Source organism: Triticum urartu, chromosome 6, assembly GCF_003073215.2.
Source record: "Triticum urartu cultivar G1812 chromosome 6, Tu2.1, whole genome shotgun sequence".
Lineage (NCBI taxonomy): Eukaryota > Viridiplantae > Streptophyta > Magnoliopsida > Poales > Poaceae > Triticum > Triticum urartu.
In genome coordinates this window covers 69,088,446-69,111,092 of record NC_053027.1, presented here as the reverse complement: position 1 = coordinate 69,111,092, position 22,647 = coordinate 69,088,446, and the positions used below count along the sequence as shown (strand labels likewise).

The window sequence follows — 22,647 nt, the reverse complement described above, 5'->3', positions numbered from 1 at the left end:
TGGCGTCCTCTGTATTGTGGATTTTACAGGGTCCATCAAGCCACCTTTCCAGTACGGTTCCATGCCCTGTAGAGGGTTTTGGCTTTTTGATTTTTAACCCGGGTGTCTTACTATGATGCACCCTCTTAGTTCGGACCGGGTTGCTATTCAAGGCCGGATTATCCCAAAATTTTATTTCGGTTTTCCGGGCGCTTTCCATCACGCAGTACTTTTGTACTGTGGATGCCAAGTCAGCGAAGCGTGTGATATCACGACGACTTATGGCGTTAAGTATTCCTTCGTCCGTGCAATTTCTGCAAAAGATTGAAATTGCGTCTCCCTCGTGGCAATCCTTTATCCTGTTCATAACCAGGAGGAATCTGCCCCAGTAATGATGTACTATTTCCTCGGGCTTTTGCCTGATTTCGGAAAGATCGCTTATGTTCGGGCGGGCGGGTGGCGTTGAATCTGAGACCTCACCCAATCCAAGATTCGGAGGCCGAAGAGCTTCCGAACTCTGAAGTTCGGAGTCTTGGATGTTGTCCAATGAATCTAGCCCGTTGCTTGATTCTAAGCTCGGGTCTTGTGTTATATCCTCCCCTCCGCGGGTATCCGGCTTGGAGGGGTCAGGAATTCGGACGTAGCTAGTCCTTAAAATAGATGAAGGGTCGCCGCACTACGCCTCTACCACGGCAACGTGGTGGGTGACTTGGGGAGAGTTAATTTCTCTTAGATCGGGTTTAAGCCCAACCTGGTCGTAATTCGTAGCGACCCCCATGGCGGCGATGCGATCCAAGAGCTTGTTTACGGAAGAGAGCTCCATCGGATCCAGCTGCTCGACAAGCTCCGAGCTGACGTGAAGGTTGCTTTTGATGACCCGAGAGGTCACCGTCGGCGCAACGGTCGAACAGGCGGTCATGAGAAAACCACCTAGCCGGAGGGTTTGGCCGACAGCCAAGGCTCCCTTAGTAACGGCGCCGTCTTTAAAGACGGGAAGAGGCATCCTTCCTGATTGCGACGGCACAGAGGAACTCTCAATGAAAGCACCAATGTCGGTGTCAAAACCGGCGGATCTCGGGTAGGGGGTCCCGAACTGTGCGTCAAGGCCGGATGGTAACAGGAGACAAGGGACACGATGTTTTTACCCAGGTTCGGGCCCTCTCGATGGAGGTAATACCCTACTCCTGCTTGATTAATATTGATGATATGGGTAGTACAAGAGTAGATCTACCACGAGATCAAGGAGGCTAAACCCTATAAGCTAGCCTATGGTATGATTGTTGTGTATGGAGTTGTCCTACGGACTAGAACCCTCCGGTTTATATAGACACCGGATAGGGTTAGGGTTACACAGAGTCAGTTACAATGGTAGGAGATCTTGAATATCCGCATCGCCAAGCTTGCCTTCCACGCCAAGGAAAGTCCCATCCGGACACGGGACGAAGTCTCTAATCTTGTATCTTCATAGTCCTGGAGTCCGGCTGAAGGTATAGTCCGGCTATCCGAACACCCCCTAATCCAGGACTCCCTCAACCAACAAGTTTGAAATCATAGTTGAGTTCGTTAACTGCCCAATATGCTTTATGTTCTAACTCAAGAGGCAAATGACAAGCTTTTCCATAAACCATTTTATAAGGAGACATACCCATAGGGTTTTTATAAGCTGTTCTATAAGCCCAAAGTGCATCATCTAATTTCTTAGACCAATTCTTCCTGGACCTATTAACAGTCTTTTGCAAAATTAATTTTATTTCTCTATTGCTAAGTTCAACTTGACCACTAGACTGAGGATGATAGGGTGATGAAATTCTATGGTTAACATCATACTTAGCAAGCATCTTACGGAAAGCACCATGAATAAAGTGTGAACCACCATCAGTCATTAAATATCTAGGGACTCGAAACCTTGGGAAAATAACTTCCTTAAGCATTTTAATAGAGGTGTTGTGATCAGCACTACTAGTTGGAATAGCTTCTACCCATTTAGTAACATAATCAACAACAGCCAAAATATGTGTATACCCATTAGAGGAAGGAAAATGTCCCATGTAATCAAATCCCCAAACATCAAATGGTTCAACAGCAAGTGAATAATTCATTGGCATTTCTTGACGCTTACTGATATTACATATTCTTTCACAATCATCACAAGAAGAGACAAACTTACGGGCATCCTTGAAGAGAGTAGGCCAATAAAATCTAGATTGTAATACCTTGTGAGCAGTTCTATCTCCAGCATGATGCCCTCCATAAGCTTCAGAGTGACATTTCCGTAGGATTTGTCCCTATTCATACTCAGGTACACAACATCTAATAATACCATCCACTCCTTCTTTATAAAGATGTGGGTCATCCCAAAAGTAATGTCTTAAATCATACAAGATTTTTTTCTTTTGCTGGTATGTAAAGCTAGGTGGTAAATATTTAGCAACAATGTAATTAGCATAGTCAGCATACCAAGGAGTACTATTAGCAACATTTATTGCAGCTAACTGCTCATCAGGAAAACTATCATCAATAGATATTGGGTCATCAAGCACATTTTTGAGCCTAGACAAATTATCAGCTACGGGGTTCTCAGCTCCTTTTCTATCAATGATATGTAAATCAAATTTTTGTAACAAGAGAACCCAACGAATAAGTCTAGGTTTAGCATCTTTCTTTTCCACAAGATATTTAATAGCAGCATGGTCTGTGTGAACAATTACTTTGGAATCAACAATATAAGGTCTAAATTTATCACAAGCAAACACCACTGCTAAGGATTCTTTTTCAGTAGTAGCATAATTTCTTTGAGCACTGTCTAGAGTTTTACTAGCATAATGAATAACGTTCAATTTCTTATCAACTCTTTGTCCTAGAACAGCACCAACAACGTAGTCACTAGCATCACACATAATTTCAAAAGGCAAGTTCCAATCAGGTGGTTGAACAATAGGTGCAGATATTAAGGCTTTCTTGAGTGTTTCAAAGGCTTCTAAACAATCATCATAAAAAACAAAAGGAATATCCTTTTGAAAAAGATTAGTAAGAGGCCTAGAAATTTTAGAAAAGTCTTTGATAAATCTCCTATAGAAACCAGCATGACCTAGGAAACTATGAATACCTTTGATGTCCTTAGGACATGGTATTTTCTCAATAGCATCAACCTTAGCTTGGTCCACTTCAATACCTCTTTCAGAAATTTTATGACCCAAGACAATGCCTTCATTAAACATAAAGTGGCACTTCCCCCATTTCAAGACAAGATTTGTTTGTTCACATCTCTGCAAAACTCGCTCAAGATTCACTACTAGGGAAAACCTTATACACAGAACTTTAGCAGTAGCGCGTGTTAAAAAAGCGTGCTAGTGCTAAGTAGCAGTAGCGCGTTGGCGTAAACCGCGCTACAGATACAATTGTAGCAGTAGCGCGCCTGAAGATAAAAGTGCTACTACTAAAATTCCCACTGCTAAGCCGATAGGCTACACATAGTAGTAGCGATCTACTGCGAACAGTGCTACTGCTAGTTGGTTTGTAGCAGCACGTTTACGCAGAAAGGCGCTACTGCTAAAGGAAATTAAATTAAATGGAAAGCAAATAGAAAGTAAATGAAAATGAAAGAAATAGAAAAAGGAGAAAGGAAAAAATAAAATGTAAATAAAAATAAATGAAAAAGGGGGAAAAGAGAAAGGAATAGCAGTAGCGCATATCCGGAAGCGCGCTATAGCTAACTTAGCAGTAGCGCACTTCCTGGAACGCGCTGCTGCTACTTTTGACTTAACCGCGCGGTTCATTCCTCCCCACGGCCACTTCCACCAAATCCAAACTCATCCGCTCTCGCCGCCGTCGCCCGTCGGCCGCCGCGCGCTCTCCCGTCTCTCTCCGCACACCCTCGAAGCCGCCCCCGACCACGGATTCGATGCCGCCCCCGACCCCGACCTCGACGCCGCCCCCCGCCGCGCGCCCGAGCCCTGCCCCGACCTCGATGCCGCCTGCCCCTCCCTCGCCGCAGGCACCCGAGGTGAGCACGCCTGCTCCTCCCCTCTCCTACCTCTGCCTAGGGTTCTTCATATTTTAATTGCATCAAATTAGTTAGGGTTCATCTAGGGGTGGAAAAGATCGGATGTGGATCGGATAGTGCTCTTACCACTTCCGTTTTCATATTTACAAAACGAATACGAATGCGAATATGGATGTTATCGGATACAGATGTGGCTCGGATGTTTTCTTGATTCAGAACGGATACGAATAATAGCAACATATTGCTTAAGTGTATTAGTCAATAGCTATGTGACATGAAGTATTCAACTTGTGACATACAATAAGTTAATGATAAATAGGTTTATGAATAAACACTTTGTAATGCATAATAATTTCTAAGATTAATCATAAAACGAGTAAAATTTGACCACTTATTTGACTTTTAAGTTGGATAATTGGAATATCCGATCGAATACGAATATCGGATATTTTGGATTATTGCTACCACTTTCCACCCCTTGGTTCATCAAATTAGATGGTAATTAGGGCAGTAGCTCCTAGGTACTAATTAGTTAGTAAGAACTAGGTACTAATTAGGTACTAGTTTATTTTTATTTATAGTAAGTTTATTTTTAGTAAGAACTAGTTGAACATGTCACATTTGTTGTTATTTTTTTAGTTAAAGCAATTATTCCCTCATCGACGTCGACGATGCCTATCCCGCATCCTCGTCGTCGACTCGGCGGAGGACACCTGCTTGACCAGATGGGCCATGTCCGGGACTAGGCTCCGCCGGGCTAGTACTGGGAAGCGCTACCTACTGGGGGCGCAGCTTGGTGAGGAGCCAGCCCGTCGTTGACCCGAACCTTCTTTGGTGGTGGTCGCGTGGGCCAGTGACGGTGCAGAGGCTTGAGGACCCCGCGCAGGTGGTACGTCACCGTGTCAGCGAGGAGGACGCGCATGTCCGTCGCTACTTGTTTGCGTTGGAGCACAGTTTCTCCAATACCTGGCAGGTTCTCCAGGGATCTCACTGGAGCTATGATCCTGTGATGGTTTCTTCTCTTTGGGTGTCCATCGCCCGCGCTGATACCCCCCGCGCTAGGGTTTTAGTTGTATTAGTGATGTTATATGTATGACACTATTCGGGATGTGTTAGTGATAATATTCGACGATGTACGGATGCATGAGATGATTTACTTTTGCTTATTGAATGCATGCTAATTTGAATACTTATTTATTTTATGATTTGGTTTTGCTTATTGAATGCTCATGTCAATATGAGTCCTATAAGATATTTTGAAATGTATATCTTGTGTTGCTCAAATAGGATATGTGCTTGCCCAAGTGGCCGGTCATGTTTGCAGGTTACACCTCCGAGTGGTCTATGTTTTGCCGGAGTGTTGATTCATTTCCGTTCCGTCAAATTTCAGGCGCTCGATATGTCCTATTTTACCAAAGGTCATGCCGGATTTTTCCGTGAATTTTGGCATGACTTGTGCCAGAATATGTAGGAAATATCGAGTGCCCCGGATTTGTGTGTTGAGTATCCTGGTAGTTGCCTTCGATCGATTTTCAATTAATGTTTCAACTATGAACGTAGGAAATGTCTAACGACAAAAAGGATTTCGGTATTTGCGAATACTGTGAAGACGAGCGCGGCATGTGCGACAGAATCTTCCTAGATGATGATAGGTGCTTCAGCATCAAGCTGGACAAGAATTTCGGAGTGGATACAGTAAGTCACAACGACAAGTCTTTTTTCATAATTAAGCATGACATCTGCTTCATTTGCTTCAACTTATAATTTAATTTTTTTTACTATTCTACTAGCGTATCCCCTGCCATGCAAGAGTTTTTGTCTTGGATAAGATAGGTTTCAGTCCTATGAAAACTACTATGGAGGTAAAGAGAGTTTACTTGAATACCGAGCATGGTTATACTTTCCATGCAAAATTATACAACGCAGACACCTACACCTATTTTGAATGCAAAACTTGGCAAGCACTATGCAAGAATTATGCATTTGAGCCTGATATGGTTATCACCTTCGATATTCGTCCGGAAGATGATATTGAAGGTAATATCGACATCTGGGTCGATGTGCAGACGCCTCTAGTTATACCATTATGTGAGTTTCTCAACCATATTTATGTCTTCTATATTGTTTATTCAAAAATAGTTGAGAACTAATTTCTATTGACAGCTTATTTCCATTCAAGCAAACATGTCCGGCGCTTGGTAGACATGACCGTCCACTGTCCCGGGGCTGAACTAAACTGCGAGGAGATAGGTCATTATGTTTCATGGCTTGAGGATCTTCATACTGTCAAAACAAATTATTTTCCTGGACTTAAAAATCTTAGTACTCAAAACGTGCGACCAATAGTGTTCGTATTGAACTACGGTCACATCTATTTAGGAAAGATGGTAAAATGTTTACTATTTGTCCTCAGCGCATCTTTTGCATACATTATCTTTAAGCTAAACTTCATTGCTAAGTATGTTAATATACAATGTTCTTCAACAGGGACTCCCGATGAATGTTGTGCCTCATTGGATCGAGACTAAAGGTCGCACGAGAATGGTTAGCTTACAGCCAAGATATCCTACAATGCACTTTAGTGCAATCAGGATTTCTAAAAGCGAGGAATGCTTAATAGTGAAACACTGGAGCAAAATTGTGAACGATCACAGAGAAGTACTAGGGGGCAGCAATCAGAAGCGCGGCCTATGATTAGGAGACAGGTTCATCTGCATGCTCCAACATGATGAAGCAGGAGTGCTACCCATGTTTTATGCTATTTTACCTGAGAGAGAGCAGCATGAGTGATTAGCTAGCTAGAAATGAGTTATGATGATCAAATAGCTAGTGTTGGTGGTAATGACTATGATGTTTATTATTATTATCTAGTGTTGGTGGTGATTAGATAGCTACCGCAGCTAGTGTCGGTGGTGATTAGCTAGCTAGAATGAGTTTGAAGATGATGATGTGTGCTACACTATGACTATGATGATTAAATAGCTATTGTTGGTGGTAATGACTATGATGATGATTAAATAACTTGTGTTGGCAGATTAGATTCAAGTGGAGGCAACATATGGTGCACATCAAAAGTACTACTAGTCCAAACTAGATCAAGTTTGGATTAGTAGTATACTTTTGACATGCACCACATGTTGCCTCCACTTGAACCTAATCCACCTTCATTTGACACATTGTTATGGACATATTGATATAACAACCTCATAATTGGTATTGTACCAAAATTTGTATAACGGCGCGTAAATACACTGAAATAAAAAAAATGAAAAAACTAATACTAGTAGCGATGGACTGGAAACACGCTACTACTAATTAGAATAGCAGTAGCGCTGGAGTAAACACGCGTTGCGGCTATATGTCTTAGCAATAGCGTGTGCCGCACGCGCTACTGCTAAGTAATAGTTGTAGCGCCTTACTAGTAGTGCGGTTCCACGCGCTACTAATAGGCATTAAACCCACGCTACTACTAGGCTTTTCCCTAGTAGTGATTGCTTAAACAATCATCAAAAGACTTCCCATAAACAGAAAAGTCATCCATGAAAACCTCAACAATCTTTTCACAAAAGTCAGAGAATAGCAGTCATACATCTTTGAAAGGTAGAAGGTGCATTACATAAACCAAAAGGCATTACGTCTATAAGCATAAGTTCCAAAGGGACAAGTAAAAGTAGTATTTTCTTGATCAGGTTCAGAAACAGGTATTTGTGAAAAGCCAGAATATCCATCTAGGAAGCAAAAGTGTGTGTGCTTAGATAATCTTTCAAGCATTTGATCAATAAAAGGCAAAGTGTAATAATCTTTTCTAGTTGCTTTGTTTAATCTTCTGTAATCAATTACCATTCTATAGCATGTAACAATTATTTGTGGAATAAGTTCATTCTTACCGTTAGGAACAACAGTAATACCTCCTTTCTTAGGGACACAATGAACATGACTTACCCATCTACTGTCAGCTATAGGATAGATTATACCTACTTCCAGAAGTTTTAAGATTTCCGTTCTTACCACTTCCTTCATTTTTGGATTCAACCGACGTTGGTGATCAACAACGGGTTTAGCATCAGGTTCCATATTAATTTTGTGCTGACATGGAGTGGGACTAATGCCCTTTAGATCATCAAGAGTATATCCAATAGCAGCCCGGTGCTTCCTTAGAACTTTCAATAATCTTTCTTCTTCATGTTCTGAAAGGTTAGCACTAATAATAACAGGATATATTTTCTTTTCATCAAGATAAGCATATTTCAAAGTGTCAGGCAATTGTTTTAATTCAAACACAGGATCACCTTTAGGTGGAGGAGGACCTCCTAGAGTGTCAATAGGCAAATTGTGTTTAAGCAGAGGACGTTGTTCAAACAAAACATTATCTATTTCATTTCTTTCATGCATATGTAAATCATTTTCATGGTCTAGCAAATATTGTTCTAAAGGATCAGTAGGTGGAACAACAATAGAAGCAAGACCAATTAATTCATCCTTACTAGGCAATTCTTTTTCATGACGATTTTTACTAAACTTGGAAAAATTAAACTCATGAGACTCATCACCAAAGCTAACACCAATAGTTTGTTTCTTACAATCTATCTTAGCATTAACTGTATTCAAGAAAGGTCTACCAAAGATAATGTGACAAAAGTCATCTTATGGGGAACCAAGAACAAGAAAATCAGTAGGGTATTTAATTTTCCCACACAAGACTTCAGCATCTCTAATAATCCCAACCAGTGATATGGTGTCTCTATTAGCAAGTTTAATAGTAACATCTATTTCTTCTATCTCAGCAGGTGTTATGTCTTTCATAATTTCTTCATATAAAGTGTAAGGAATAGCACTCACATCAGCACCCATGTCACATAAACCATGATAACAGTGATCTCCTACTTTAACAGAAATAACAGGCATGCCAACAACATGTCTATGTTTATCTCTTTTACCAGGTTTAGCAATTCTAGCAGCTTCTTCACAGAAGTAAATAACATGCCCATCCATATCTTCTTCCAAGACATCTTTAACCATAGCAATACTAGGTTCTACTTTAATTTGTTCATCAGGTTTAGGTCTTATAATATAGCTTTTGTTAACCATAGTTGAAACTTTAGCATGTTCCTTAATCCTAACAGGGAAAGGTGGTTTCTCAATATAAGCAGAAGGAACAACTGGATCAACATTATAAAGTATTGTTTCTTCTTTAACCGGTACTGGTTCTTTAATTTCTTCTTTAATAGGTGGGTGATATTTAAACCACTTCTCCTTAGGGAGTTCAACATGAGTAGCAAATGATTCACAAAAGGAGGCTAATATCTAAGATTCAAGTCTATATTTAGTGCTAAACTTTTGAAAAGCATCAGTATCCATAAAAGATTTAACACAATCATACTTAAGTTTAATACCTGACTCTTTACCTTCATCGAGTTCCCAATCTTCAGAGTTGCATTTAACTCTTTCCAAAAGATCCCACCAGAATTCAATAGTCTTCTTCATAAATGAACCAGCACAAGAAGTATCAAGCATGGTTTGATCATTACGAGAAAGCCGAGCATAAAAATTCTGGATAATAATTTCTCTTGAGAGATCATGATTGGGGCATGAGTATAACATTGACTTAAGCCTCCCCCGAGCTAGAGCGATACTTTCTCCTTCACGAGGCCAAAAATTATATATATAATTCCGATCACGATGAACTAGATGCATAGGATAAATTTTTTGGTGGAACTCCAATTTCAAATGATTCCAATTCCATGATCCAATATCATCACATAGCCTATACCATGCCAATGCTTTTCCCTTCAAAGATAAAGGGAAAACCTTTTTCATCACTTCATCCCTGGGTAAACCTACAAGCTTAAACAATCCACAAATTTGTTCCACGTATATCAAGTGCATATCAGGATGTTTGGTTCCATCTCCTGCATAAGAATTAGCTAGCAGTTGTTCTATCATACCCGAAGGAATTTCATATTCAATATTTTCAGTAGGTGCAGTAGGTTGAGGGGTTGCTAATTGTGGCTCCGGACGAGGTGAAGATACCCCGAACAAACCCCTCAAAGGATTGTTTTCCATAGTAACAAGTGACTATAAATTTTAGCACACTATATAAATGTTTCCTTACCAAATTCCACTTACCAAAGGTGCTTCACTCCCCGGAAATGGTGCCAGAAAATAGCCTTGATGACCCAAAAGTATAGGGGGTCAATTGTAGCTCTTTTCGATAAGTAAGAGTGTCGAACCCAACGAGGAGTAGAAGGAAATGACAAGTAGTTTTCAGTAAGGTAATGTCTGCAAGTGCTGAGACTGTAAGTAGCAGAGTAGTTTGATAGCAAGATAATTTGTAACGAGCAAGTAACGATAATAGTAACAAAAGTGCAGCAAGGTAGCCCAATCCTTTTGAGGCAAAGAACAGGCCAAAATGGTCTCTTGCGATAAGCAAAGCGTTCTTGAGGGTACACGGGAATTTCATCTGGTCACTTTCATCATGTTGGTTTGATTTGTGTTCGCTACTTTATAATTTGATATGTGGGTGGACCGGTGCTTACGTGTTGTTCTTACTTGAAAAAACCTCCTACTTATGATTAACCCTCCCGCAAGCATCCACAACTATGAGAAAAGTATTAAGAATAAATTCTAACCATAGCATTAAACTTTTGGATCTAATCGGTCCCTTGCGAAATAGCGCATAAACTGGGGTTTAAGCTTCTGTCACTCTCGCAACCCACCATCTAATTGCTACTCCACAATGCATTCCCTTAGGCCCAAACATGGTGAAGTGTCATGTAGTCGATGTTCACATGACACCACTAAGGGAATAACAACATACATAGTATCAAATATCAAACACATATCAAGTTCACATGATTACTTGCAACATGATTTCTCCGTGACCTCAAGAACAAAAGTAACTACTCACAAATGATAAACATGTTCATGATCAGAGGATTATTAAATAGCATAATGGATTTGAACATATAATCTTCCACCAAATAAACCATATAGTAATCAACTACAAGATGTAATCAACACTACTAGTCACCCACAAGCACCAATCTATAGTTCCGGTAACAAGATTGAACACAAGAGATGAACTAGGGTTTGAGAGGAGATGGTGTTGTTGAAGATGTTGATGGAGATTGCCCCCCCCCCAAGATGCGAGAGTTGTTGGTGATGATGATGCCGATGATTTCCCCCCTCCGGGAGGGAAGTTCCCTCGCCGAATCGCTCCGCTGGAGGGAAAAAGTGCTCCTACCCAAGTTCTGCCTCGAGGCGGCGGCGCTTCGTCCTGAAAGTCTCCTCCGTATTTTTTCTAGGTCAAAATGACTTATATACCCGAAGATGGGCACCGGAGGTGGGCCGCGGAGGCCACAACCCACTAGGGCGCGCCTGGGGGGCCTGGCGCGCCCAGGTGGGTTGTGCCCACCTGGTGGCCCCCCCTCTGGTGTTTATTGGCTCCAATATCTCTCAAATAATACATAAATATTTGGAGTTGTGAAGAATAGGTGGCCTCACGTAGCTTTTCCAGGTCCAGATTTCCAGCTGCCGGAATTCTCCCTCTTGGTGTGTTCCTTTCAAATTATGAGAGAAAAGGCATTAGAATTACTCCAAAAAGCATTATTATGGATAAAAATATTATAAATAACAGTAAGAAAACATGATGCAAAATTGACTTATCACCCCGTAGGAGGGGTGATCAAGAGGTGCTTGCCGCGCCAATCCACATTCATTGGGATGTGCTCCTCGAGCCACTCCATACCAAGAATCACGTCGTACATGCCCAGAGCGAGGATCTTCATATCAATGACAAACTCCTGCTCTTGAGACGACCAACGACACTTGGGAATGTGTGAAACACAACAGAGCTCCCCCATTGGCTACCTTAACTTGACAGGGCCTTTCCAAAGGTGTCACCCTTGAAAGAGAGGTTGCCAGCTCAGCGTCGAGGAAGGATGTGGAGTTGCCCGAGTCTACCAAGAGCAGGATGGCACGGCCTTGGAGACATGCTTGGAGTTTGATTGCCTTGGGTGGAGTTCTCTCGATGAGGGCCTGGCGTGAAATAGCCATCGCCGTCTCCATTGGGGCGGCCTGAGGCTCGTCGCTCCCGTTGATGCCAAAGAGCTCGAACAGCTCCTCAACAATGTGCAGTTGCACGCTGGTGGGGCAAGTGTGGTCCTGCCCCCAGCGCTCACCACACTTGAAACAGAGCCCGCGATCTTGATGGTATTCGCGCAGCGCCTTGATCTTGGAGCTGTCGCCGCGGTGCGCATCGCCGACCCAGAGTTCTGGAGCAGTCGATGTCGTAGGTGGGCGCCCCTACGGTGGCGGTGGTGGAGCACCATGGGCACCCCCGCGTGCGCCCGGTTCGCCAGGTCCGCAGCTCGGGCCACCGTGGGTTGGTATGGCCGTTCCATCGTGGCGCCATCTGCCACTTCTTCTTGCAGAAGTGCGAGTGCACACGCCGTGTCAAGGTCCGGCGACCATTGCACCAGCACGATCGCGTGTATGTCCGCCTGGAGTTTCTCAACCAAATGAGTGAGGTAATAATAAGGATGAATTGAATTAGAATAAGTAGACAAATGACTAATGATTTGTTCAAATCGCTCAATATAATCTGGCACAGAAGTTGTTTGTGCAAGCGTATAAGATTGATGGATGAGAAGTTGATGACGATCATGACCCAAATGGGTGCACAGCAAGGAAGAGAACGATTCCCAATCAAATTCAGAAAGTCTCTTCTAAATCGACTATAACCACACTGAAGCCGTGCCCGAAAAATTCAATGTGGCCATGGGAACCCAAGAGTTCTCCTGAATCGTAAACATATGGAAGTACTGCTCGCATAAGGTTTTCCAGAGGCATGGATTCTCGCCAAAGAATTGGGGAAAGGCAATCAACGGATGAGTCTGGCCGATCCCCGCGGGCTGTTGACTAACTTGCGCATATGGAGAAGGAAGTGCCATGGGTGACAGGGAAGCAGACTGCCCGTTGGCTGGGGTGAACATTGACGTGGACGCTGGTGCCAGACCCCGCTGCAGGACGTCAATGCCATGGCCCATTGGCTCGGGGGTGCCACCCCCCGTGTCCTCGCTGGCGCCCAGATGGTCACGTAGGGACGCAAGTGGTGGAGCAGGCGGATGCTCCTCCTCCACCACGGGTCGCGCCTGCTGGAACTCGACGACCGCGGTGGAGAGTTGGTCAACATGCCGCTCCAGATAGATTGCCACTAGACTAGATCGTCCAGTTTAGCCGTCGAGGAGAGGATGTCCACGTAGATGCCGTCGAGCGACAACGTCAACTTGTCGAAGTAGTCCTTGAATGCGGGACCCAATTGCGATGATGCAATCCTTGATCGATTTTTGCAGCTGCGTCTCCCGAGATCCGCCAGGGCTCAAATCCAAGGCTCTGAATACCAGATGTTAGCAACCTAGCTGTTCTTCGCACGATCTATTGCACTTGCTCACGAATCCGAGTCTCGAATAGCGATTACAATAGCTGGTACACGAATGGAGAGAGAAAATGGGGAATACGAAGAAGAGAGAGCCGCCGCCGTCGGGTGCCGTGATCCACTGGATGACCTTCCTCTCCTGGGCGTGGGCATAAGTAGTTGTCGCCTACCGACTTGTTCACACCCACTCCAGCCCACGATTGCGTGGGTTGGTCTTCCTTTGTCTTGCGGGCCGAGCCCCGAGCGAGGCCGTGGACTTGTTGTGAATGGAGCCTGTCACATCAGAGGACCTGGCAGAATTGCCATCGGTAAAGTATAACATTTGCCACCTAAAAGACTGCAACCGCTAATTTGTTTCTCTATAATGTGGGAGTAATCAAAACTAGTAACCCATGCATAAAGCACAACAAGTGCCACACAAAAGACTATTAAGTTGCAACTACTAGGGCCGGCTTGAGGAGTCCAGTTGGGTCAGGTTTTTGTGTCCGACCAGTGACCGGGCCGCCCGACCGGATGGGAAGAGTGGTGTGGGGGGGGGGGGGGGGGGGGGGGGCTAAGGAGTCCGACTGTATATGCTCTAAGTTATCATTGCCATTGCTGGTATTGCAGATCTAAGTCGCGCCCACGCCGGTGTCGAGAACCAAGGCCGAAGTGAGCGAGTAAAGGGGATGTGACTGCAGATTTCGCGCCATCCTGCGCCTGCAAAATTTTGTGTCCCACCATCTCCCGCCTATAGCCCCACGTACTTACACTTCCCCCCTTGCGTCTTTCTCGGCTTGGCTCCACAAAAATGGTTGATTTGAGTGCTTCACGCTTCATGCGCGTGTCGACCATCTATTCATGTGAGCAACCATTGTTGTATCCACTCGCCCTGTTTGTTGGGTGCATCAACCAGACGCGCCCTTGTGCCCCATGTACTAGCTGGGGAGGTGTCTTCTTGGTCCGCTGTATACGCTTTCGTCGAAAGAAGGCGGAAGACCGTGAAATCGCCTCCCACGGGCGGGAGGATAAGGGGAGGTAGCCGCAAACCCCTATCCGCACCGCATAAATCCCAAACCAAAACAACACTGCCAGCAGCAGCAGAGTGAGCGCCCCCGCCGCACTAATCTCGCTCGAATCCATCAGCCATGGCCATGGCGGCCGCGAGCATCGGCGGCGCACTGGGCTTCCTCGCCCCGCGCCGTCGCGGCGTGTCCTTCGCTGCGGCGGCAGGTCGTAGGAGGCCGTCGCTGGCGGTGGTGCGCGCGGCGTCGTACGAGGCGGGCGTCGGGGTGATGGCGACCAAGGTGGGGATGATGACCTACTTCGACCCGGAAAACGGGAAGCCGGTGCCGGTGACGGTGGTCGGGTTCAGGGAGGGGGGCAACGTGGTGACGCAGGTGAAGACCGCCGCCACCGACGGCTACGACGCCGTGCAGGTCGGGTACCACGGCGTGCGCGAGGACAAGCTCACCCGCCCGGAGCTGGGCCACCTCGGCAAGGCCAGCGCGCCGCCGCTGCGGCACCTGCAGGAGTTCCGCCTGGTGGCCGTCGACGCCTTCGACCCCGGCCAGGCGCTCGAGTTCAACGAGCTCTTCAAGGAGGGCGACCTCGTCGACGTCTCCGCCAAATCCATCGGAAAGGGATTCCAAGGTGAGCGACGCTTCGATCCCAATTCGATTTCCTGTCAATGCTTGAACCATCCCGTGTACCCAACGCCTGAAATTACCAACATACAAATGTCATTTCCTCAATGCCATTCATGTCAATGCAATGTATTGGTTTGCAATGCCTAACATTCGTTTCAGTGCTTGACAGCGTTTACAGCTCCTTTATTTGCGGCTTAATGCAAGCATTGGCATTGGCCTTGATTTAATTTGCTGAATGTTATGAACATTGACAGTCTGTGACATGCCCATGTTTCATTTCATTGATTTCTTTGTCTGAAAGTTACGAATATTGACAGCTTGTAACATACCCGTGGTTCAGTTGCTGAAGGCTAGCAACATCGATCAACATCCTTTGTGCTCTTTGTTTCGAATATTGACAGCTTGTGACATGCTTTTCTCATAGCTAACATGGGGAATCATCAGTTGTGCCCTTGATTTATTTTAATGCTGGCTAAGAACATTGACGACCTGTGAGGCTGTTACATTCTCATTGTCCATTTTCGTATTTCTAACAACATGGATCAGCATCACTTATTATAATGTTAATTTTCGCCTCATGGTTTGTCATTGTTGTGCAGGTGGAATTAAGAGGCACAACTTCAAGCGTGGTCTGATGACTCACGGTTCCAAGAGCCACAGAGCCCTAGGTTCGATCGGTGCGGGGACAACCCCAGGGCGGGTGTACAAGGGGAAGAAGATGCCCGGGAGGATGGGCGGAACCAAGACCAAGATCAGGAAGCTCAAGATTGTCAGGATTGACAATGATCTCAAAGTTGTGATGATCAAGGGAGCCATTCCCGGGAAGCAGGGGAACCTTCTCCGCATCACGCCAGCGAAGATTGTCGGCAAGAACATCCCCAAGAGCTAGATCTGTGCTGTGTTTCATCTTGTAAGAGTTCATTTGTTTCCTTTTCCATGTCTGGCTATGTTGTATTCCCAGGTCCAGGTTTTGTATACATGTTCAGTTCGCTAAAGCTAATCTTTGGACACAAGTGCATTCTCCTCCATGTTGTCAACCACTTCTTCACCTTCTTTTGGACTCAAAACGAAGCAGATTCTCTCTATTGTCTTATGCTTGGGATCAGATTTTACTGTAATTATAGGTTGATTATAGATATTGGCATGCCCACAGGGTGCATGTCAGGACCTTGCAAACAACCGATGGAATCTGAGAGGCAGCTGGCTTGCCGATAGAGAGATACATGGTGTCAAAAGCGCTCTTATATTATGGGACATAGTGTCAAAAGCGCTCTTATATTATGGGACAGAGGGAGTAGTTGTTTGCAGGAGAAGTGTAGAAGTAGAAGGGAAAATGGAAGAGAATGATAATTTTGTTTCTTTTATTTGATAGCTTGCCTCCCACCCACCCTCTGCGCTGCCCTGTATATCAAAGACGCAGTGCCTATGTTTGGTTTACAGTGGTTAAACTCTGCTTACATACGTACTTAAGTACTGCAAAAGTTACAATTAATCCGAACACTGAGTACGCAAGAATGTAGACCAGTAGATCGACTGGCAGCACTAAGCTTGCATCTAGTCATTCCCTCTCTCCCTTCCCTGTTTAGCGTTGTTCTGAACATTCTGAACATTTGAACACTTGCAAGTAGCTTCAGGTTTCAGGCATCGGGTTGACTTGGGGCCTGACAGTGCATCACTGCTCAAAACACACATATGGAATGAAGGATAGTGTAAACAATAACAGTGTCGAAAAAGCAGTACTTAAGAAAGGAAACACTGGAATCTGTATGTCAGCTTGTACCAAGCAAAATATACCTGTGATCCCCTCTGTGAGAAACACAATTAAATCTGGAAGGACTCCAATATACATCTGACATCAGATTTTTAGGGCTAAAAGTTTGGTGTCCTCAGGTACGCTGGATCCCAATCGTACGCGTGGGAATTACTTGCTGCAGCATTGTAATTTGTTTGATAATTTTTTTACACTGCATGGCAATTTACTTTAGAACATGACAAATCCTTACACACAAGCATGACAAATCTATCTGAAATCTGGCGTTCACTGGGTAACATTACAAATCTGATGTCGATTTTTTAACATTCTTTTTTTAAGATAAAAAGGACTACCCGACCTCTGCATCTGAGTGATGCATGCAACCATTATATTAGTTATTCATAAAGACCTTACAAGCACGCATCCATTTTATTAATTATTCGTAAAGACCTTATAAAGCAGTATATCAATTAGTCTGAAGCCACCATCTTAGCAACATCTGTCGTTACTCATATCCACTTGATGAAGGGGTACCGATAGTCTGAGCCTAATACCAAAGCACCAAAGCCTAACATCTCTAAAGCCGGAGGGCCCAACCAAGCCACATATTGGGTTTGGGGTACAAACTAGTGCGAGGCACTCTCATGTGTCGTGCCAGCGTCTTCCACCAATCCATCTTCAGAGTAGGAACTAACGCACCGACCTTGTCAGGCCTCTCTGCCATCGACGCCACCATGACGCCAGATAACGCCCTCCTCCTACATGAGTCCATTTCCGCTCATCGAACGTCGAGTATCCACTGCACCACACCGCTGAGATCTGCCGCCATCAATGAAGTTGTCCACTGGTCCCTCGAGTCCGTGTTCACCTCCAAGAATGACGCCCCCAAGGGGGAAGCAACACCAGAGCGCCGCCATCATCCAATCTACTGATATAGGGTTTCCCTTGGAGGTAGCATAGAGTGGCCTTGAACTTCGCCACAGCGATACCTTCAAGAAGAGAACGACGCAGATAGTGCCGCCACCGCCGGCCTCGGCAGCTTGCCGAGAGCAAGTTTTCACCCAGATCTATTCGAAGAGCCTCCATCAAGCATCTCGTGCACGGATCGCCGCCATCTCTGCCGGGGAATGGACGAAAGGGATCCAGGCCGCCGCTGCCTAACCGGTCGTGGCACCACCACGGTGCCTACAATCGGCGTCGTCAGGCCCACCACGCTAGCCTATAGATGCACACCAGTCGGCCTGCCCAAGCCCATCTGGGCAAGGCGAGACCCATGATCCCGGTCGCCACCTCGGGGGCGCCCCCGCCACGGGGATGTCGTGCCTCTGCTGTCGCCGTCGTCACGCATGTCACCGGGATCCCGCCGCTCCTTGCCCCTGGATCACCGCCGCGCCAAGAGAGCTCACCACCACCACACGAGGCCGAAGGCCCCGCCGCTGCCGCCATCACAGGCTAGGCTTCGCTGGCGGGATCTCAGGCGGCGGCAGGAGGGAGGAGACGAGGGGAGTAGGCCTAGGGCCGGCGGCGCGATCGCCTCCCGTGTAGGTGACACGGGGCGGGGGCGGGGTGAGGGTCTTTAAAATTGGTGGAGAATTTTACTTCCCCGGCCTCTCTTTTTTAACATTCCTTATCTAAAAAAACATAAATTGCAAGGTATTTGTGTCTCTGCACTAGTAGAAAAAGGGTCAAATGTGAAGCACATTAGTGCCGGTTTGAATTAGAGCCAGCACTAATGTGTACATTAGTGCCGGTTCCAACGGCTAGCCGGGCCGCTCTCATTAGTACCGGTTCATGGCGAACCTTTAGCACCGGTTCGTGCCACGAACCGGTACTAATGAGAGTGCTGGCAGGATGTTGTCGGTCTGGGGCCCCTCCAGCACCTTTAGTACCGGTTCGTGTCACGAACCGGTACTAAAGGTCGTCCTACATAAACCCTTCGTCCACCCGAGCTCGCTCTGTTCTTCCCCTTTCCCCTCCCTCTCTGTTCTTCCCCTCTTCTTCTCGAGCTCATCACACATTTTGCCCAAAATTTGTCAAGATTTGAAGGTCCCCATCGATTCAAATGATCACAAAGGTTAGCAACTTTGTCCTTTCATATCTCATTGCTAGATTAGCTCTTGCAATGCTTTATATAATGTTTAATTTGTGAGTTTAGTAATTTGGGAGGATTTATATGTGCTAGTATTTGATTTATATGCAATTTGAGGTCAAAAATAACACTTAGTTTGCATATGTAGGTGTGGTTTACTTAGTGCCTTCTAAATCTCCGCCGTAACCACCGTCGATCGCCCGCACCGTCCCGTCGCCGGCACCACCTTGTGGTGAGCCTCTTGTTCATGAAATTTTATATAAAAATTGATGTTTGTGTGATTTGGATATATAGTTACTCGTATAATTATCTTACCCGTACGTTGTTTGTTATACATAGTGCCATGGTTTTGATATCCGTCGGCCCTCGTCCTTGTTATGATTCGGATGTGGTATATATAATCTCTTTTAAAACTAGTTGCATTTCGTGTTTATGACAAATTATGCCCATCAAGTTGACATAGATATTTTTCCTAGGAGGTATGTGAACCGGAAATTCCAACCGACCCTATTGTCGAGAGGTTAAATTTAGTTGAAAGAGAAGACGAGTACTTGAAAGAAAAATTGAAAAGAATTGAGGGAGAGAAGATGGAATTGGAGTTGCATGTTGCCGATGTCGTCGATTATCACAAGATCAAGATGGAGAAAATGCGCTTGAAGGTTAGAAAGATTAGAAAATATGCCATCGATAGTGAGGCTTGGTATCATTATGCTGTTGGATCAATTGTTACCTTAGCTGCGATCTTGATCGCATTTGTTGTTGCATTTAAATGCTTTAGCTAGAGAGTTATTTGTTTGTTGCATTTAAGTGTTGTATGAACTTTATGTATGAACTTGTATTAAGTTGGTGTTTTTGGTGCTGTGTATTGAAGATGAGCCAACAATGGATGTACGATGACCGATGCTCTCCCGAGTTCACTAATGGCGTGCAAACTTTTCTGCTTGCGGCTGAGGCAAACAAGCGGGCGGACGGTTTTATGCCTTGTCCATGTGCTGTCTGTAAGAATGGTCAAAATTACTCTAAGTCAAGAATCATTCACGTCCACCTGTTTAAGTCCGGTTTCGTGCCCCACTATAATGTTTGGACCAAGCACGTAGAAAGAGGGGTTATGATGGAAGACAATGAAGAAGAAGAGGACGACGACAGCTATCCTGGCCATGGGTTCCCTGAATACGATGATACAACAATGGGGGAAGAAGCTGAGCCGGTAATGCGGGAAGAAGCTGAGCCGGCAATGCGGGAAGAAGCTGAAGAAGAGGCATCAGATGAGCCCGTTGATGATTTTGGTCGGGCCATTGCCGATGCAAAGAGAAACTGCGCAAGTGATTTGGAGAAGAAGAAGTTGCAGCGCATGTTAGAGGATCACAAAAAATTGTTGTACCCGAATTGCGTAGGTGACAAGAAAATGCTGGTTACCACACTCGAATTGCTGCAATGGAAGGCAGAGAATGATGTATCTGACAAGGAATTTGGAAAGTTGCTGGTAATGATAAAGGATATGCTTCCAAAGGACAACGAATTGCCTGAGAGTACGTACAAAGCAAAGAAGGCTGTCTGCCCTCTAGGGTTAGAGGTGCAGAAGATACATGCATGCCCTAATGCATCCTCTACCGAGGTGAGTACGAGGATTTGAACGCTTGCCCGGTATGCGGTGCATTGCGCTATAAGATCAGCCGCGATGACCCTGGTGATGTCAAGGGCGAGCGCCCCAGGAAGAATATTCCTGCCAAGGTGATGTGGTATGCTCCTATAATACCACGGTTGAAACGTTTGTTCCAAAAAAAGAGCATTGCCAAGGCGATGCGATGGCACAGAGAAGACAGTAAGAAAGATGGAAAGTTGAGAGTGCCCGCTGACGGGTCGCAGTGGAGAAAAATCGAAAGAGAGTACGGGAAGGAGTTTGCAGATGACGCAAGGAGTGTATGGTTTGGTCTAAGCGCAGATGGCATTAATCCTTTTGGGGAGCAGAGCAGCAACCATAGCACCTGGCCTGTGACTATGTTTGTATAACCTTCCTCCTTGGTTGTGCATGAAGCGGAAGTTCATTATGATGCCAGTGCTCATCCAAGGCCCTAAGCAACCCGGCAACGACATTGATGTGTACCTAAGGCCATTAGTTGAAGAACTCTTACAACTGTGAAATGGAACAGGTGTACGTGTGTGGGATGAGCACATGGGGGAAGAATTTGACCTAAAGGCGTTGCTGTTCGTGACCATCAATGATTGGCCTGCTCTCAGTAACCTTTCAGGACAGACAAACAAGGGATACCGCGCATGCACGCACTGTTTGGACGATACCGACAGTATATAATTGGCTAATTGTAAGAAGAATGTGTACCTGGGACATCGTCGATTTCTTTCGAGCAGGCATCCCGTAATAAAGAAAGGCAAGCATTTCAAAGGTGAGGCGGTTCACTGGACGAAGCCTCGCCACCGTACTGGTGCTGATGTACATGATATGGTCAAGGATTTGAAGGTGGTCTTTGGAAAAGGTCCTGGTGGACAACCTGTTCCGAATGACGCCGACGGACGCACACCCATGTGGAAGAAGAAATCTATATTTTGGGACCTGCCCTATTGGAAAGACCTAGAGGTCCGCTCCGCAATCGACATGATGCACGTGACGAAGAATCTTTGTGTGACCCTGCTTGGCTTCTTGGGCGTGTATGGGAAGACAAAAGATACACCTGAGGCACGGGAGGACCAGCAACGTATGCACGGAAAAGACGGCATACATCAGGGTCATGCAAAGCTACGCTCTTACCAAAGAAGAGAAGGAAATCTTCTTTGAATGCATGCTCAGTATTAAGGTACCGTCTGGCTTCTCGTCGAATATAAAGGGAATAATAAACATGGCAGAGAAAAAGTTCCAGAACCTGAAGTCTCATGACTGCCACATGATTATGACGCAACTGCTTCCGGTTGCATTGAGGGGGCTTCTACCGGAAAATGTTTGATTAGCCATTGTGAAGCTATGTGCATTTCTCAATGCAATCTCTCAGAAGGTAATCGATCCAGAAATCATACCAAGGTTAGAGAATGATTTGGTGCAATGTCTTGTCAGTTTCGAGTTGGTGTTCCCACCATCCTTCTTCAACATCATGACGCACGTCCTAGTTCACCTATGCGAAGAGATTAACGTTTTGGGTCCCGTATTTCTACACAATATGTTCCCCTTTGAGAGGTTCGTGGGAGTCTTAAAGAAATATGTTCATAAACGTGCTAAGCCAGAAGGAAGCATCTCCAAGGGCCATGAAAATGAGGAGGTCATTGAGTTTTGTATTGACTTTATTCCTGACCTTAAGCCGATTGGTGTTCCTGAATCGCGGCATAAGGGCAGACTGGATGGAAAAGGCACGCTAGGAGGGGAACAAATAATATGTATGGACGGACATTCTCTCACTGAAGCACATTACACAGTTCTACAGAATTCCGCCTTGGTGGCTCCGTATATGGATGAACACAAGAATTTGCTATGCTCCAAACACCCGGAGCGGTCTGATGACTGGATTACACGTGAACAAACCAGGAGTTTCGCCAGCTGGTTGCAGACACGTACCATGCATGACGCCTCCATTGAAGATGACCTATACTTGCTGTCCCAGTTACCATCTTCGAATATAATAACTTTCAAAGGGTACGAGATAAATGGTAATACATTTTACACGATCGCCCAAGATAAGAAGAGCACCAACCAAAACAGTGGTGTCCGCTTTGATGCAGAAACCAAGACGGGAAAGGAAACATATTATGGTTATA

General features: G+C 45.2%; 1 protein-coding gene across 1 annotated transcript; it reads left to right on the top strand.

The window, feature by feature from the left end:
* The first annotated feature begins 14,446 nt into the window (after window positions 1-14,446).
* On the top strand, window positions 14,447-16,059 carry LOC125513802 (50S ribosomal protein L3, chloroplastic). The gene is made up of 2 exons (XM_048679010.1): window positions 14,447-15,050; window positions 15,646-16,059. The coding sequence occupies exons 1-2, from the start codon at window positions 14,546-14,548 to the stop codon at window positions 15,933-15,935; spliced, it is 795 nt and encodes a 264-aa protein (XP_048534967.1). The 5' UTR covers window positions 14,447-14,545; the 3' UTR covers window positions 15,936-16,059.
* Window positions 16,060-22,647: the final 6,588 nt, after the last annotated feature.